Here is a 16,476-nt window from a genome sequence, read left to right as displayed (position 1 = left end):
CACAAACTATGAGTTTGTGGTGAATCTGTAAAATGTCTTTCCTTTCTGTAACGAAGCCCATGCGTCGAGATAGGAGTATCTCTTCAAACCTTTTGCCTTTGTCCCTCCACACAGGAGAGCAGGGTGGACTTTGAGCGTGTGTTCAGACCCCCACTGTCTGTGCCTCCCATTCATCTGAGTGAGCTCAGCTCGCGCTATAAAAGCCCAGAGCTGCAGCTGAGGAGTCAGTCTCATCTGAGTACTCGCATCCACAAAGGAGAGAGCTTCAGCTAACCCATCATGGGCGACTCCAAGCTCTGCCTTTTGCTGCTTCTCAGCACATCAGCCTTGACTCGTGAGTAGTTCTGAGAAGAAGTGTCTTTTCTCTTTTTTTATATCCTACTGTTTGCTAAATTGTTTAATCAAGTGTAACTGTAAATGGTCTTACTCAACCAGCCATTTTCATCAATTTCATTTTAAGCATGTTTTATTTAACTTAACTTAACTTAGTGCTCACGTGGCAGAATACACAATTTCTTCTATGGAAGTTTCGGTGTGTGTGTGTGTGTTTATGGGTCACGTCTTTAAGATTTACAAAATGCATTTTTTTTCCCTTTCTTCTTATGTGTCGTCAAAAGAGTGATAATTGTGCAGAAGTCTGAAAATTGACCTTTTTTCCTTTTATTTTGGTTTGTTGTATTTCCAAACTTCCCAGATTTAATCCGAGTTATAAAAATATGTGAAGTGCTTTATGCTCAGGTGTGTTCATATAGTTTGTTTGCCTATAGGTTGTGGTGGTGGGGGGTGGGGAAGGATATAAGCTAACACTGTATATACGTTTTAACACGATAATGGTGGAAAAAAGCAGCATAAATGCTCTGTGTTCTAAGGGTCAAGTAAAAGACTGCAAAGAATTATGCCCATTTATCTGGATACATATTCACTCGCACTCGCGTTTCACAGCATATTCCAACAAACTTTTGAAATTGCAAATTGTTTCTGCTCCGTTTAAAATGACGTTGGTTTAGCTCGGCGTATTAAATGTGCTATACAAATAAAATTCCTTTGCCTTGATAAACATTCGAGGGTTGCAATATTTATTCAAGCGACGCTGAAATTATTCCTGTCTATTTTGACCTGTCTGACCTTTTTCTTTGCACAGTGGCTCAAAATGAAGACCGGCCAACCTGCTTGTGTAAGTCACCCACAATTGAACGTTTATTAGACATCATCCAGTTCAAAACTCTGATGCATAAATAGACACGTTATCTCTCGTCTTTGGTAATAACTGATTGTCTTCTCCAGTGGCCCAACGGTACAAGACCCTGCACAAATACGAATACCAATACGAGGCCGAATCTCTGAACGCCATCAATGGAGCTTCATCGCTCAAGAACGGACCCAAGGCCTCTTGCAAGGTACGAGAAACACTCCTTATCATTCTGGTTTCTGTCTCTTCTCTATTGTCTCTCCTTTCAATTCTTCTATTCACTCCTTCACTAACTTCTTTCTCTCCTCCCCTAATCGGTTTGAGGCAGAAGGCCGAACACTCTGAGTCTGAATTGAATCGAATCCTTGGTCGTGTCATTTGTTTTTCCTGCCTCAAAGACTGAGAGAAGCTGAACTTTTACCTCTCCTCTCTCAGGTTGAAATCGAAGTGCCTCAGACTTGTAGCTTCATCGTCCGCACCACTGGCTGTAGCCTGAGTGAGGTGGTTGATATGGACGCAGTGGGCAACCCTGTGTTCGGACCCTCGCCAACCTCGGATGCCTTCGCCGCTGAGATGGAGAGGTGTGCCTCTTCATGAGCATTTATACACACGACACATGCAACATCGTCTGTTTTTGCGTCGCAATTCTGATTGAAATCCTTTTATTTGTCAGATATCCTCTGAAGTTTGTGATCGAGGGTGAATACGACGTGAAACTGTACCCTGAGGTGGGCGAGACATCAACCATCCTGAACATGAAGAGGGGAATCATCTCTGCCCTGGCTGTGCCTGTGGTCGAAGAACAGAAGAACAAGAACATGGTAAACTCATCATTACTCAGAATAACAGCGCTGTCAAAGCTATATTTCATGGTGTTCAGTAGTATAACACACATAAAATGACGTACAACAACCCGTCGCATCTTCATTTCAGCCCACCATCCATGGCATGTGCAAGACGTCCTACACAGTCAACAACAGAGAGGATATCGCGACTGACGTCAGCCTCCGCAGGGATCTGTCCAGATGTGACAAATTCTCCCCAATGAGAGATCACACCAGCCCCCTGGCACTCATCTCTGGCATGGTAAGACATTTAACTACATTCGTGATTAAGACTGGAAACAACGAATAAGAGGAGCTTATAATTTTGACAATGAGCAGCAGGTGTACTCTCCGCATCAGTACACTGCCATTATCTACAAAAATACACAGACAAGACTCTTTTATATACTCACATCGTCATCATTTGTTGTCAGCACTACCCTCTGGCTCAGCTGATCCGAAGCTCCCAGACCTGTAACTACAAGTTTGACAACGAGAAGAAGCACATGACCTCCGGCTCCTGCGTTGAGAACCACATCCTCATTCCCTTCTCACACAAGTAAGACACACACCATGCTCCATTACTATGAGTATGTCCCAGGACAAGGATGATGTCACGTGTTTAACTCCACGTTCTCTTCCTACAGGGGCGAATATGGCGTTACCAATGTTGGAAAGCAAGAACTGACCCTGGTTCAGGTTTCTCCTCACAACGACAGAATCTTTAACAAAGGTGAGCTGCTTTGTTTTTAACAGTTAACTGTTGTGAAGTTAAATGTACGTCACGGTGACTACACTGTGATACTTGTGTCTTACAGGTGATGTTGTCAAGGGTCTTCACATGGAGGCTGTTGAGGACAGGAGTGTTGTGCAGGATAAAGAATCTGCTCTGAAGCTCCTGAGAAAACTGGCCAATCTGCCCGAGGCTGAAGGCGAGAGGAGGGCACACCTCTTCCACAAGCTCGTCACCACCGTCCGTGGGATGAAGGCCGACACCCTGAGCGCCGCCGTTACCGAGGCTATCGCCGTGTCCCGTGTGCTGACCTACCAGGTGCTGGCCCAGTGTGGAACACCTGAGTGCAGCAGTGGCATCATGCAGATCCTCAGACAGTTGGACAGCTCCTCAGTCGAGGTCGACGCCGCAGTGTTCGCTATGGGACTCGTGTCAAACCCCTCCGCCCTCCTGATCAACGACATGCTTGAAATGGCCAAATACAAGCCCAGCAAGCCCATCATGTATGCCCTGAGCAACGTGGTCAAGAGGTGAGTGATGTGAACCACACTGAATACCATCTGGGGTTATGGTGAATCAAATGGGGGTTTCATGCTCAAAAAAAAAAAAAGAAGACACAATCACTTCCTCTCTTCTTACAGGTTTTACAAAGCCGAGGAGAAAATGATCCCTGAGATTTACTCGGTGGCTGAATTCATGGCTGCTCAGTTGGGTGACTGCTCTGGTGACGAGGACAAAACTTTCCTGACACTGAGGGTAGGTGCCGCACCCACTGGCTCAAGATGGAGAAGCAGTAGCGCACACATTAAATTTATTTAAAGCAGCATCAAGAAATGATACATTAACCTCGGATATGTTCCAACACAAAGCTTAAATAGCATTTGACACCTTTGCATCTTACTGTACATAATGTACAATAAACTCAATGTTTGATCTTAGGTTATTGGAAATATGGCTCCAGCTGTGGTGCCTGCCAGTCCTGCACTAAAAACTGCTGTGATGCAGTGCATGAATCAACCCGCAGCTTCCCAAGCTGTCCAGCAGGCCGCCATCCAAGTATACAGACTGATTCCCGTCCCTGATGAGGCAAGTCAAAGTTATGAATCTGTTCAAAAAAATTAAAAGACACTATTTCTACGTTGCTGATAGGCTCATTATTTTTAATCTCTTTCTTCCTATAGGGTAGAGAGATTCTCATGAATGTGCTTCTGGACAACACCAGCCCCCTGCAAAAGCGCATTGCCGCATATCTGATTCTTATTAAGAACCCAACGCCGAGTGAACTGGTCAAGGTGGCTGAAGCCAGGCACAGTGAGCAGGACAAACAATTGATGAGCTTTATCAACTCGCACATTGCCAACATTCTGTCCTCAACAGAGCCGGAGACCCAAGAGTAAGTGGAAAGCAGCTGTGTAAATGTGTTGTTTCACCCTGATTTGATTACAGCTAATGGTTTAACTATTACTTACATCCACAGACTGAGAGAGAAGATCCTTAATGCCCTGCAGAACAATGAGCTCAAGTCAGATATGGACCCCACCAAGTTCTCTCGCAACTACAAGATTGGATCCGTTGAGGGCAACATGATCTTTGAAGGTACCAACTATCTGCCCAAGGAGGTCATGCTTGAGATGACCCTCAAGGCTTTTGGCTTCGAAATTGACATGATGGAGGTAAATAATCTGAGCCGGGAGAAATATTTAGATCTGATAAGCTGTGGTAGCAAATGCTAAAAAACAAAGTGTCACCTTTACAGATTGGTATGGAGGGCAAAGGATTTGAGCCAACTGTTGATGCCCTGTTTGGAAAGAATGGATTCTTCCCTGACACTGCCCTGAAGTCAATGTACTTTGTCTCCGACAACATGCCGCTCAGAGTCAATGAGATCATGCAGACCTTTATGCCTGCTCTGAAGAAGGACAGGATGAAGAGACAGGTACTCATGAGCCTTTGATTTTTGTGAATTAGTAAGGATGAGACTGGAATTACAAAGTGATTAAAGTGGTCTCACAGTATGAACATTTTCCAATGTACAGACCACCCAGAACCTGATGAGGGAGATCAGCCACAACCTCAAAAAACTGATGAGCGACCTGAAGACCGCGCAGACTCCCGAGGCAATGGTTTATCTGAGACTTCTCGGAAATGAGCTTGGATATCTGAGGACAAATGACATCGAAGAGATGGCCTACTCTGCCATTATGATGTTTGACAGCATGTTGAAGATGTTCCCCGCTGATGTAAGGACAAGTAGCGCATGAATAGAGCATAGCTGACAGTTGTGTTTGACGTGTTTACGATTGAAATGTCCTATGTGTGTTTTTTATCTGCCACAGCTCATGAAGGCTTTGATGACTAAGGCTGACAATACAATCTTTGCCCACTACATCTTCATGGACAATGAATTCTTCCTGCCCACTGTGACTGGTGTGCCTCTGAGGATCGCCTTGTCTGGTACTTTCACCCCTGGAGTCAAAGGTGGACTTAAGATTGCTCGTGACATGGTAAGTAACCATAAATGTGAATACAATTGAATTAGGCTTGCTTTGACTTACAGCATCAACACAACAACTGTTCCTCTGTTTCCAAACAGACCGAAGTTGCCTTCATGCCATCCGCTGGCATTGAGTTTGTGACTCAGGTTGGCTGCCACATCCCTGAATATGTCAACTCTGGATTAGAGATGCACACCAACATTTTCCATGAAAGTGGACTCCATGCCAAGATCTCCATGGGACACGACTCAGTCAAGATGTCCATCCCTGCGCCAAAGAGCCCAACAAAGCTCATCAAAATGACGTACGCCTGAGCAAAGCTTTCAGACATTATGAAAACTGAAATACGGTCAACAAAAGTGACCAACATAAGATATAGTAGCTATGATTGTGTGCGGCTTAAGTGTGATTTTTTTTAAATTCAAGATAACAGACAAACTCAGATTTTAACTTTGCAACACATACATTTCAGAAACACCCTGGTGGCTGTGACTGGATCTGAGGTGATGACCATTCCCCCTATGGTGATGGACAAGGTTGATGTTAGTGAGTGCACTCCTGTCTTTGCTGGGATGAAATATTGCACAGCTCTGCAGTACACTGATGCTTTCTCTCAAGCGACAACCCCCTACTTCCCCTTCACTGGAGACAGCAAGTAAGCAAGATCTCCGAAAACCAACAATAAAGACAAGTCTTTCAAATGAAACTGATTTATTAAGAAATATCACACTGACCTTTAATAGATTTGGTGTGGAGCTCCATCCCACTGGTGAAGTTACCGAGTACACAGCCACTGTTGCCTATGAGCTCCTCTTGGAGGGAGAGGGCAGACACAAAGTCGACTCCGTGAAGTTCACTCTGAGGGCTGAAGGTAAGTAACACGAGATGTGGACAAGACAATTTGTATTGTGTTTTTGTTGGTTAAGTTGCCCCAAGATGTAATAATGTTCACTTGTTTCAACAACAGCCGCAGAACCCACTGAAGCCAACGCTATATTGAAGTATAACAGGAGGAAGAATGTCATCAGTGCCGACATACAGATCCCTGACTACGACGTAGAGGCTGGACTCAGGCTGGGTGTTGTTGATGGAAACACTAAGGGCAGAGGAATTCACTCAATCTCTCTGGACTTCGTCAACAAGAACATCCCTCAGCTCTCCCTGGTTGGCCGTGCCAAGTAAGAAATCAACCACAATTAAATTAAATTGATTTCACGTTGACATTACAGTGGCTAACTAATATTTATTTCAGTCTGAAGGCCATGAACAAAGGCATGCTGCAAGTCCAGCTTCTCGTCCCCTCAATCAGGGCTGATGCCACTGTCACAGCTAACATGAAGCGTGGTGAAGCGTTGGAGCTAGAGCTCAAGAGTGCAGTCAAGTTGATGGACGCCACATCCGAGCAGAAACTTGCATTGAAATATGGTAAAGTAGCTTTTCAATATCTTTCCATAACAAAGCTCACAATCAAGTCCATTGCACTGTTCACTGTTAGAAAATACCTTACTATTAGATAGACTGAAGGGTTTCAATGCTCACCAAAAAAGTGTTTTTATTTGATCTGTACTTTTGCAGATGCCAGCAAGATTGAGGTTGCGTTCAAGTCCGATGTGAATAATACTCAGACCACCTACCTACCAAACACTGAATTGTTTCGGAAGTATGGCAACCAACTTCTGGACACACAGGTGGGACAGACTGACATGAAAGTCCGTCACATCTTCACGAAGTTTGTGGAGGTATGAGTCTTAGATTTGAATGACTTAAGTTTGTTTTGATCAATTATTGTCATTGCACATTCACTCTGTACACCTGTTGGTGCAAACATTTGCATAAAACGAGATATTTGTGTCCTTTTTAGGCAGCAAACAACCACATGGATAAATATGGTGCTGATGTCCCTTACATTCAGAATTTCCGACTTCCTGCTATGCCTGTAATTTCCCTGCCAGAGACACTGTACCTCAATACGTAAGTCTTTAATGCTTTACAGTAAATGTTTTAAACGAGCTGTTCATCCCCAAAACATTAACATTATACTTTTGTCCTTTTAACAGTGAGGCAAAGGCTGTATACTACTTCAACAATGAGCGCTTCACCATTGCTATCCCTGTTCCTCTTGGAGGGAAGTCAACAGAGGAGCTTAACTTCCCATCAGTTTTGACCACACCTCGCATTTCTCTACCCCACTTTGGACTGGAGATCGTTTCCATGGAGATTCCTATCCCAAATCTTGTTGTGCCTGAGAGCCTTACTCTGTCTCTTCCTCTTTTTAACAAAGCTGAGGTTTCATCCCTTTTGAAGAGCAACCTGTATGAAGCGAAGGCCTCATTTGCTGTGGGAAAAGATGTCGTAGCAACACCGAGCTACTCAGCAAAATATGACATTAAAGGAATCTCCCCAATTGAAATCCTCTCAGTAGAGATTCAAGGTATTTCAAGTTTTACTCACACTTGATGGAACACTTTGAAGTAACAGTTTTCTACTCCCACTTTGTGTTTGGTATGCTCTATATGAAAAAAAAATGAAAATTGATCTTTTTTCTTTTCTGTTTTATTTAGGCTCAGGAATGGTAACAACAACTGACTCGGTTGAGGCCAATTTGAAGACTTCTTTGTCCCATAAGTTCATTGACGCCAGAATTGACATACATGGAGACGCAACCATCACTGACAAACTCACCTTGAAGTCCAACAGCAGGATCAAAGCTACAAGTCCATTTGGTCTCGATGTCGAACTTGTGCATAGAGGTATGACTGGAATCAATACTGAAGAAATCTCTGGTGATTGCAACGTTGAGGGAGAGTTCAAAGCTGGACCCATGTATGGCAAAACCATTTCCACTCAGTCATTTGCCATCTCCCCATTCAAGCCAGAAGCTAAGATTGATTCTAACATTGAGTTTGACTCCACATTTGTCAAGGCCCAAAACAAAATTGCAGCATCCCTTGCCAATGGTGAGTTCTCAGTTGTGTCTAACACCAATGCCTTTGAAGATGTATTGACACATGTTGCTGAGCTTTCTGTGAAAGACTACAAGCTGTCCATGAAATGTGACGCCAACGCCCTTGCTCTTGGCATGAAGATCCGCAACCAGGCTGAAGCTTCTGCTGGGGCTGGTGAGATTGCATTAAGGATGGAGACAAATGCAGATCACTCTGAAAACCGTGTCTACACTTTGCTGACTGCATCTCTTGATGTCACTGGTCTGGCTGTAAACAGTGATGCCACCATGAAACTTTTTGAGAATGAGGCCACACACAAGGCTACTCTGAGAATGAACAAGGATGGTTTGGTCACAAGTGGAACAACAACCCTGCAGAGCCCCCTGTCCCTGGAAAACACTTTCAATGCTGGACTTGATGCGTCAAGAGCTATGTTATCCATTACCAACAAAGCTGCAATCCGTGACATCAAGGTTGACAATAGCAACACTTTCACCCTTACCGTTTCTGGCCTTGACTTTACCTCAAAGGTTGAAGCAACAGCGAGTGAGTATGGCTCTTACACTCATGATATCACCGTTGACCTGAAACCCTACACTGTTTCTGCAAATGTTCATAACAAGCTGAAACTTCTGGCTGCCGAATTCCTCAATGAGGCTCAGCTGCGGGCAGAGTTCTTGAAGATGGACTTGACTGGAAGTCTGAAAGCCATATATGGTGAGGAAGAGATCAAACACACCTATCAGGTAAATTATGCTGACATGACTGCTAACGCTAAGTGCAGCACCACTGGAAAACTCTTTGGAACTCACATGAGCCACAACACTGAGGTTGAAGTCGTTGGTCTTGCTGCCAGGATCACCAGCGACCATCATTTCAACTCACAGCCAATGCGCTTTGATCACACCCTCCGCTGCAGCATTGTTCCTTTTGATTTCAACCTTGATGCCATCTTCAGTGCTGATGCAGACATCGTCATGTACGGAAAGCACAGTTCCCAGCTCTATGGAAAGTTCCTCCTTAAAGCCCAACCCCTGGCTTTTGCCAGCACTCATGAATGCAGAGCGTCACTAACTCAGCGACTAGACAGTGGCTTATCCCTTGAGGCTACATTTGACAACAACATGAATACTGTTGTGTTACCCCAAGAGCAGAGAACTAGCTTTAGAATGACATCTAAAATTAATGAGCAGGTCTTCACTGAGGGAATAAGTATTTACAATAGTGCAGAGAGAGCTGGAATTGAAGTTTCTGGAACCGTCCTCACAAACATGCTCAACACAGAATCCGCAGACAATCAGGAATTCGCCATCTCCGGCTTCGTCAAGTATGACAAGAACACAGACAGTCACACAATTCAGATTCCTCTCATTGAAAATCTGCCTGCTTTCCTGGAAAGTATGAAAGGCTTTGTTGTTCGTATTGCTGAGGCACTGCAAGACTTACTCAACAATAAGGAGATACAGGCTAAGCTTGAAGCCCTTCCCCAGCATATATATGCCTTTGTTTCTCAACTAAATATTGAAGGACGAGTAACTCAACTGAAGCAGTTTTTCAGTGACTTTACCCAAACATATGCCATTTCAATGCAGGACGTGGAGGCCTCTTTGACAAACCTGAAGGTTAATGTTAAAAAACTGCTGGGCAATCTAACATTTGTCATTCAGAAATTTACTGCGAGGATGAAGGAGATTATTGTTGATTTCACCTTCCCTGAAACCATTATTCAGAAAATACAGGAGCAGCTGAACACATTCAATGAGGAATATGATCTCAAGGCTATGGTTGTGTATGTGATTGACACAGTAATGGAGATGTTCCAGCAGATTGACTTGGAAAAACTGAAAGGCAGCAGTATTGCATTCCTGCGCGACATTGACGGCAAGTATAACCTCAAATCTGGGCTGCAGTCAATAATGAGGGATACGAAACAAATGATTGAAATGTTTGATTTTTCAGAATTTGTTGCTGAACTAAAGAAATTCCTTTTAAGTATCAACTTTAACCCTAAAATTAGGACGTTCTTTATGGCCCAGACACAGATTTTCACCAATATAATTGACTCTGTTATGCAAGCGATACAGGAATTTGACATTGTCAGCACGATCAACACAGTCTTTACCAAGATGAGAGAGTTGACCGTGAAATTTGAGGTGGACAAAATGATTCAACGCATCCTAGAAAATGCTGTGGAGCTCGTCCAGCAGTTCAGAATTAAGGAAACCATCCAAGCTGTGTTCAAGATTGTGAAGGATGCAAACATTCCCACCAAATGCATGCAAGCCTTCCAGGATGCTATCGAGTACTTGAAATCAACTGAGGTCAAGGACATGATCACACAGCTAAATGTGTACATCGAAACTACTGTGCAAAAGCTGAACTCATTGAAGTACAATGAATTTGTGGATTATACCAATGAAATGATTACCGAGTACACTGATTTCCTAAATGAGCTAATAAGGACCCTTGAACTACCCCAGAAACTTGCGAAGACAAGAGACTTTGTTAATGCTGTCTTTTTGACTGGTAATAGCATCATGGAGCGTCTGAGAGAAATCAAAGTTGCAGAAGTGATTAAGTCAGTCAAAGATGTCATTGATGAGGTTGTGCTGAATAACCTGAAGCGTTTCTTTGAATTTGTCAAACAAGAAATTAAGGATATGGATGTCAAAGCTGAAATAGCTCCTTACCTGAACCGCGCTATTCGTTATTATAGACAAGTGATAACTGCCATCACTGACATATTCAATGGTGTGGTTATGATGATACAGCAGATGACACCTGAGCAAAAAATCTTCAGTGAGATTAAGCAAATCAGTCTTGGTCTAAGCAGAGAACTGAAAAAGGCTGAATGGATCATTCCATCCTTCACGGTTCCTTTCACCGATCTTGCAGTTCCTTCCATGGTGTTCAGCATGAATAAGCTTGTGGAGTTTGGAATCCCAACACAGCTCGACATCCCTGAATTTAACATCCTCGGCTCTTACAATGTAAAAGCCATGTCAATTTCCTTTGATGACATCAAGCAGAGAATAATCGATCTTATTGATATGATTGTAAACTTTGACATCCAAATGCCTGATGTGGATGCTTACTTTGGAGACCTGAAAATGAACTATCTTCCTTCCATGCCTGAGTTATCTCTGCCAGAGATCGCCCTCCCTGAGTTGTCATTCCCCGCTGTCCCACAAGTTTCTGTAGAAAAACTTGTTATGTCTCTTCAGGTTCCTGAGATCAAGCTGCCAGCCATCCCAAGTGATATGATGGTCCCATGTTTTGGCAAACTCTATGGTGAGATCAAATTCGTAACTCCCTTCTACACCATCAAGACTTCTGCTGAGTTCGAGAACACCACTCAGAATATGAATTCACCTCAGTTCTCTGGATTCCTTACATCACAGGCCACATCTCCAAGTTTTGATATCTTTAATTACAAACTTGACACCACTGCCCGCATTGCACTCCCAAAATTTAGTCGTGTTGTCATAGCCGAGACTCTGAAGTTCAACCATCTTGCTCTTGGAGTTAATCACCAGGCATCTGTAACTCTCTATGGCCTATCAGGTCAGGCCCAAGCCAAGACTACGGTTAAGGCAACTACTGAACCTTACACTGCTGAATTCACAAACACAGCATTTATTGCGATAGAGGAAGGAATGACTGCCTCTCTTGATACAACTTACACTCATGAAGTGAACATCCCAGTTTTTAACATCAGAAGTGAGGCCACTGTCACACAGAAATCGATTGTTCGCCAAGACGGTCTCACACTCACTCTTACAGTTGACAATGCAGGCACTGGCAAAATTCAGTCTGAGGATGTCAAACACAAGAGCGACTTGAACTTGTCACTCACTCCCAGGATTATCACTTTAACTTTCTCTGGTGAGACAGACTCTCCCATTGTGAAGATGAAGCAGCAAATTACTGCTGAATGTTCCACCCTTTCCTACTTCAAGTTTAATGTCCGCAACGAGGCAGAGGCCCCAGCCATTAAGAACAGTCTTCTTGTGGCATCTGGATATGCCAACCTTTACGATATGAAGATTGAGCTGAAAGCAAATCATGACACTGAACTTTATGGCAGCACTGCAGTCATGTCCAATGGAATTAACATTGTAGTCCGTCCTATTGAAGTTGCTTTTGAATTCCAAAACAGAGGAAGTGCTAAGGTCTTCGTGGATTCAAGTATGATGACTAAGATAGAGCTTCAGAATGACTACTCGGCACTCTTCAAACCTGACAGCCAACAGATGAATATAGTAGCTCTGGCTCGCCTTAATCAGTACAAAATGTTTTACAACTTCACCGTTAACAATAACAAAAATGAGGCTGGCGTCTTCGTTGCCATAGATGGTGAGGCCAATCTTGACTTCTTGAAATCTACCGTCACCATTCCTGAGATGAAGCTGCCTTTTGTTGACTTGCGTACTCCAGGTCTCATAATTGATAACTTGTATGAGCGGACAGGATTGGAAAACATTTTGATCACCACTGAGCAGACCGTTGATGTGGATGCCAAGGTTGTCTATCAGAAAAGTCAAACTGCCCCACTTGTTGCTTTGATGGGTCTGTTCCATATTCCTTCCATGGGTAACCTGATCTCAGAACTGTCCTTCAAGTCTGCCATCATCAATCTGAATGTCAATGCTGGACTGTATGCTGAAGATGATCTTGTGTTCCGTCTGGGAGCTACCACAGTCTCTGTGTTTGATAGTCTAAAAGCCAAACTTGATGGCACCACCAGTCTTACCACCAAGAGAGGAATCAAGTTGGCTAACTCTGTGTCGCTTGAAAATCGCCATATTGAAGGCACTCACGACAGCTCCATCACTTTGAATACTGAGACTTTTGAACCTGCAGTCTCTGTCGCTACTAATGGAAAGATTTCCCTGTCTATACTCTCCATGGAAGTGAACCAAAATCTGGTCGCAAACATCAAATCCAAGGCAAACGCTGCCTCTACCTTGAGGATGAAAGCTAATTTCAACATCCCTATGATTAGGGCAGTTGGAAAGGCTGAGGCTGACCATAGTCTGAAACTGGAAGGAACCATTGAGTATATTTCCATGGAATCAACCACCAAAGCAACTGTGGATAAGACTGTGCTTGAAGACTATCTAGTATTCGGACACCTTGACAATGAATTCAATATGTACCTAAATAAAGATGGCCTACGCTCCACCCACAAGATTATTAGCGAAGCCAAGTTCAACGATGGCACCAACAAAGTCTTTGGCCTGAATGTAAATGAGAATCTTGCTGTTGAAGCCTCCCTGAGCCGTGTGTATGGAGTCCTGAAGTACATGAGCAACAATGAAGCAAACTTGTTCAGTTTCCAGACCAATGGAAAGCACAGTGCTCAAGTGACCATCGACATTGCACCAATGTCTTCTTGGACTGCTGATATTGAGATTGATATCGCTCAGCCAAGCAGCCTGGGTGACCTCACTATCTTTGACAAAACTGTTGCTGAAGTGACACCTGCCAAGCAGAAGATATTTTCCAATGCCAAGTTTATGAGCCCACTGTACAGCACAAACCTGGCGGCAGGGTTCGATGGCATGGCTCCTGTCTTTAAAGTCACCGTTAAGTCCTCTGCCACCTCTGTGATTGTCTTTCTGGAATATGACCTCGATGGTGAGTAGACGAATGTTCAAACTACATGCAACTGTATTATATCAACTGCTCTGAAACACACCTTCATTTCTTCTTTTGTCTTTCAACAGCATCCACTACTGCTAACTTTGAGGATGATACTGTGAAGATGATTAGCAAGGTTTCTCTGACCCATAGTGACATGCTCATGGATATCAATCAAGTCATTACTCAGATCTTGAGGTAATTAGTTTTAAAATACACACACAGTAAAATAACTGCTTTTCAGTTAAATTAAAAAAATTAACCTCTTTTTGTTCCATATTTTAGGAAAAAGCGCCAGGCTGATAACAGGTAAACATCAAATTGACAATTATTTACAAATCTCTCTTTGACAAAATTGCATATTCAGAACATTTGAAATGGTATCTTTCTCTTGTAGTGTCTCTCGCCACACCCTGAATGTGGACATCACCAGTCCTACCTTCACTGATGTGAACCTTCGTTATGCTGCTCGCAGAGATAGTATTAGTGCCTCAGTATCAACCCCATCCACTGGGTTCCTGGGCTTCCAGTTGAATGGCAGAGGTCCATCTCAGATGACCGCAAAAGTATATGGTCGTTATCCTGTAAGTCTCAATAACCTGTTTTAAACAAGCAAATTACAAAAAAATACAAAAAAAGCTAAATATATTCAAAACCATATTCTGTTGTGCTCTGTTTAACAGTCTTCCCCAGAGGTTGATGTTGACGTCTTGGTCATCAGATCATCTTCCAAGGGTGCAGATAAGATGAATCTACAGATTGCCTACAACATGGAGGCACCAAAGCTAATGCTCTCTGGGCTGAAGATGAGACTCCCTTCCATCATGTCTTCATTCACAATGTTTGCCGACAAGTACCAGATCACATCACACGTGGAACAGCTGAAGACCGTGTTTTATGACCGCATGTCCAAGACCTATGACGCTGTCACGAGCTATGATGATCAAATGAGCCAGCTGTCAATCTTCTTCAAGAATACCATTGTTGAGTACCAGAAAAATGTCCAGGTCTTAATGGATGCTGTCATCAAGTTCTTAAGGGAGACTAAGTTCAAATTACCTAGCTCTGATGAGATGACCACTCTCCCAGAGGTCCTAAAGAAGCTGACCAGCAGCATTGCAGATACACTAGAAGTAACCATCAATTTCATCTATGAAAAAATGGTCTACTTTACTTCCTTTATGGAAGACATCAGCGCAGTGAAATTGCAAATGCCAATTGGGGATGCCATTACGATAGGTCAAATTGTAGATCAGGTCAAGACAACTTTTAGGAGAGTATTTGCTGAACTGGTTGACTTTGTGAAGAAAATGGAAAGTCTTGATACAATGCTAGAGAAGATTGGTGAGACTTTCCATGCTGTCGTCGAAAAATCTAAGGGGTTTGTTGACTCTGTCAAATCTGACTATTTAGATGCAGTGTTCGTCAACATCAATGCCTACCATCGTTACCTTGTCAGGGATTTCAGGGATTTCGTGACCTACATTTATCTATATATATTAGATGGCAATATGGAACAACTCGATACCGCATTTGAGAACATGATCTATGTTGTGGACCAGTTCAATAACACTGTTAACGGTCTCCTGCAGCAAACCTCAGAGGAGGTTAAAGCCTATGTTAGAGTTAGTGAGGGAAAACTTGAAGTTGATCTTCCATTTACCTTCCAACTGTGAGGAACCCTCACATGCTAAGGCCTAAGTCCACATGAAACACTACCATCTGTTCATCAGAACACATGTTGGGAAGGAGGGGATAATCAACTCTTTAGCCATATTTTTTAACAATAACTGTAACATTAACACCAAGTAGTGTCATCTAAATTTAGATGGATTACTGTGTACAAACTCTGAAAATGTGTCATTGCATTGTATAGGAGCTCAATTGTCAGCAACTCCTGCAAACCTTCAATAAATACTCAAATCCAATCCTCTGTTATTGTTTGTTTTCTTCTATTCATGGAATGTTATTGTAATTCATGTCCAATATTTCTGTGAATGAGAGCAACTATTTAATCAAACAATAATCTACAGCACAGAGTTTGCACCTTGATTAATCAGTACTATTTTCTCTATAAACATGACAGATGTCTGTGCATTAGAATCCCAGTATGTCAGCAGTTTCTCCAATACTGGCACCAGCAATCGTGCACCATCAAAGTCATTCCAATCACCTTTCTTCACCTTCTTCACCAAAAGGAAGTGCTGACTTCCTTTTGGGTCACGGTCATGTTCGTAGACGGGTTCAGGGTCGGTCTCTTGTGTCGCATAGAGAGTTTCGAGCCGATCGGTCAATGTACGGCAAAGTAACAGGACACTTCCTGTTTGGTGGCGAATGGTCAAAACCTCCAATGGTTGCCGTGGCCACGCCCTTTTGAATTTACCAGACCTTTCAATAAATTTTGTCTGGTACAAATTGACGCTGATTTTTATGTTCTCAGACAGGTTAGCTTAATGTGCGAAACACCAAGATGGACGCCAAATTCAAAATGGCAGACTTCCTGTCGAGTTGAGGCCATGGTCCCAATAGACCTTGTTGTTCATCTTGGGATGTGACATATTCTCACAAAGTTTTGTGAAATTTGGTGCAACTTCTGGCACCAAGTTCTGGCTTTTTCCTATCAGGTTTCGCCTTTGGGGGCACGACT

General features: G+C 43.1%; 1 protein-coding gene across 1 annotated transcript; it reads left to right on the top strand.

Moving 5' to 3' along the window:
- The first annotated feature begins 228 nt into the window (after positions 1 to 228).
- On the top strand, positions 229 to 15,757 carry apobb.1 (apolipoprotein Bb, tandem duplicate 1). Its single transcript, XM_044049297.1, has 29 exons — positions 229 to 334; positions 1,142 to 1,174; positions 1,285 to 1,397; positions 1,625 to 1,770; positions 1,863 to 2,010; positions 2,123 to 2,275; positions 2,448 to 2,572; positions 2,661 to 2,746; positions 2,832 to 3,276; positions 3,388 to 3,502; positions 3,686 to 3,832; positions 3,928 to 4,139; positions 4,224 to 4,419; positions 4,503 to 4,682; positions 4,783 to 4,986; positions 5,083 to 5,250; positions 5,340 to 5,545; positions 5,714 to 5,896; positions 5,985 to 6,112; positions 6,209 to 6,419; positions 6,494 to 6,666; positions 6,817 to 6,980; positions 7,103 to 7,212; positions 7,299 to 7,672; positions 7,803 to 13,826; positions 13,916 to 14,027; positions 14,115 to 14,138; positions 14,227 to 14,413; positions 14,513 to 15,757. Exons 1-29 carry the CDS (start codon positions 280 to 282, stop codon positions 15,503 to 15,505), a joined length of 11,415 nt encoding a protein of 3,804 aa, XP_043905232.1. The 5' UTR covers positions 229 to 279; the 3' UTR covers positions 15,506 to 15,757.
- Positions 15,758 to 16,476: the final 719 nt, after the last annotated feature.

This window comes from Solea senegalensis, linkage group LG17, assembly GCF_019176455.1.
Source record: "Solea senegalensis isolate Sse05_10M linkage group LG17, IFAPA_SoseM_1, whole genome shotgun sequence".
NCBI classification, from domain to species: Eukaryota; Metazoa; Chordata; class Actinopteri; order Pleuronectiformes; family Soleidae; genus Solea; species Solea senegalensis.
The sequence above is the reverse complement of the archived record's forward strand: the minus strand, read 5'-3'. Positions and strand labels throughout refer to the sequence as shown.

What these genes read in the sequence shown, in the direction of transcription:
- apobb.1 (XM_044049297.1), top strand. Translation starts at nt 280, where the DNA reads ATGGGCGACTCCAAGCTCTGCCTTTTGCTGCTTCTCAGCACATCAGCC. An exon ending in GACCCAAGGCCTCTTGCAAG is followed by an intron (nt 1,398 to 1,624) that starts GTACGAGAAACA and finishes CTCCTCTCTCAG; the next exon opens with GTTGAAATCGAAGTGCCTCA. An exon ending in AAGTATATGGTCGTTATCCT is followed by an intron (nt 14,414 to 14,512) that starts GTAAGTCTCAAT and finishes TCTGTTTAACAG; the next exon opens with TCTTCCCCAGAGGTTGATGT.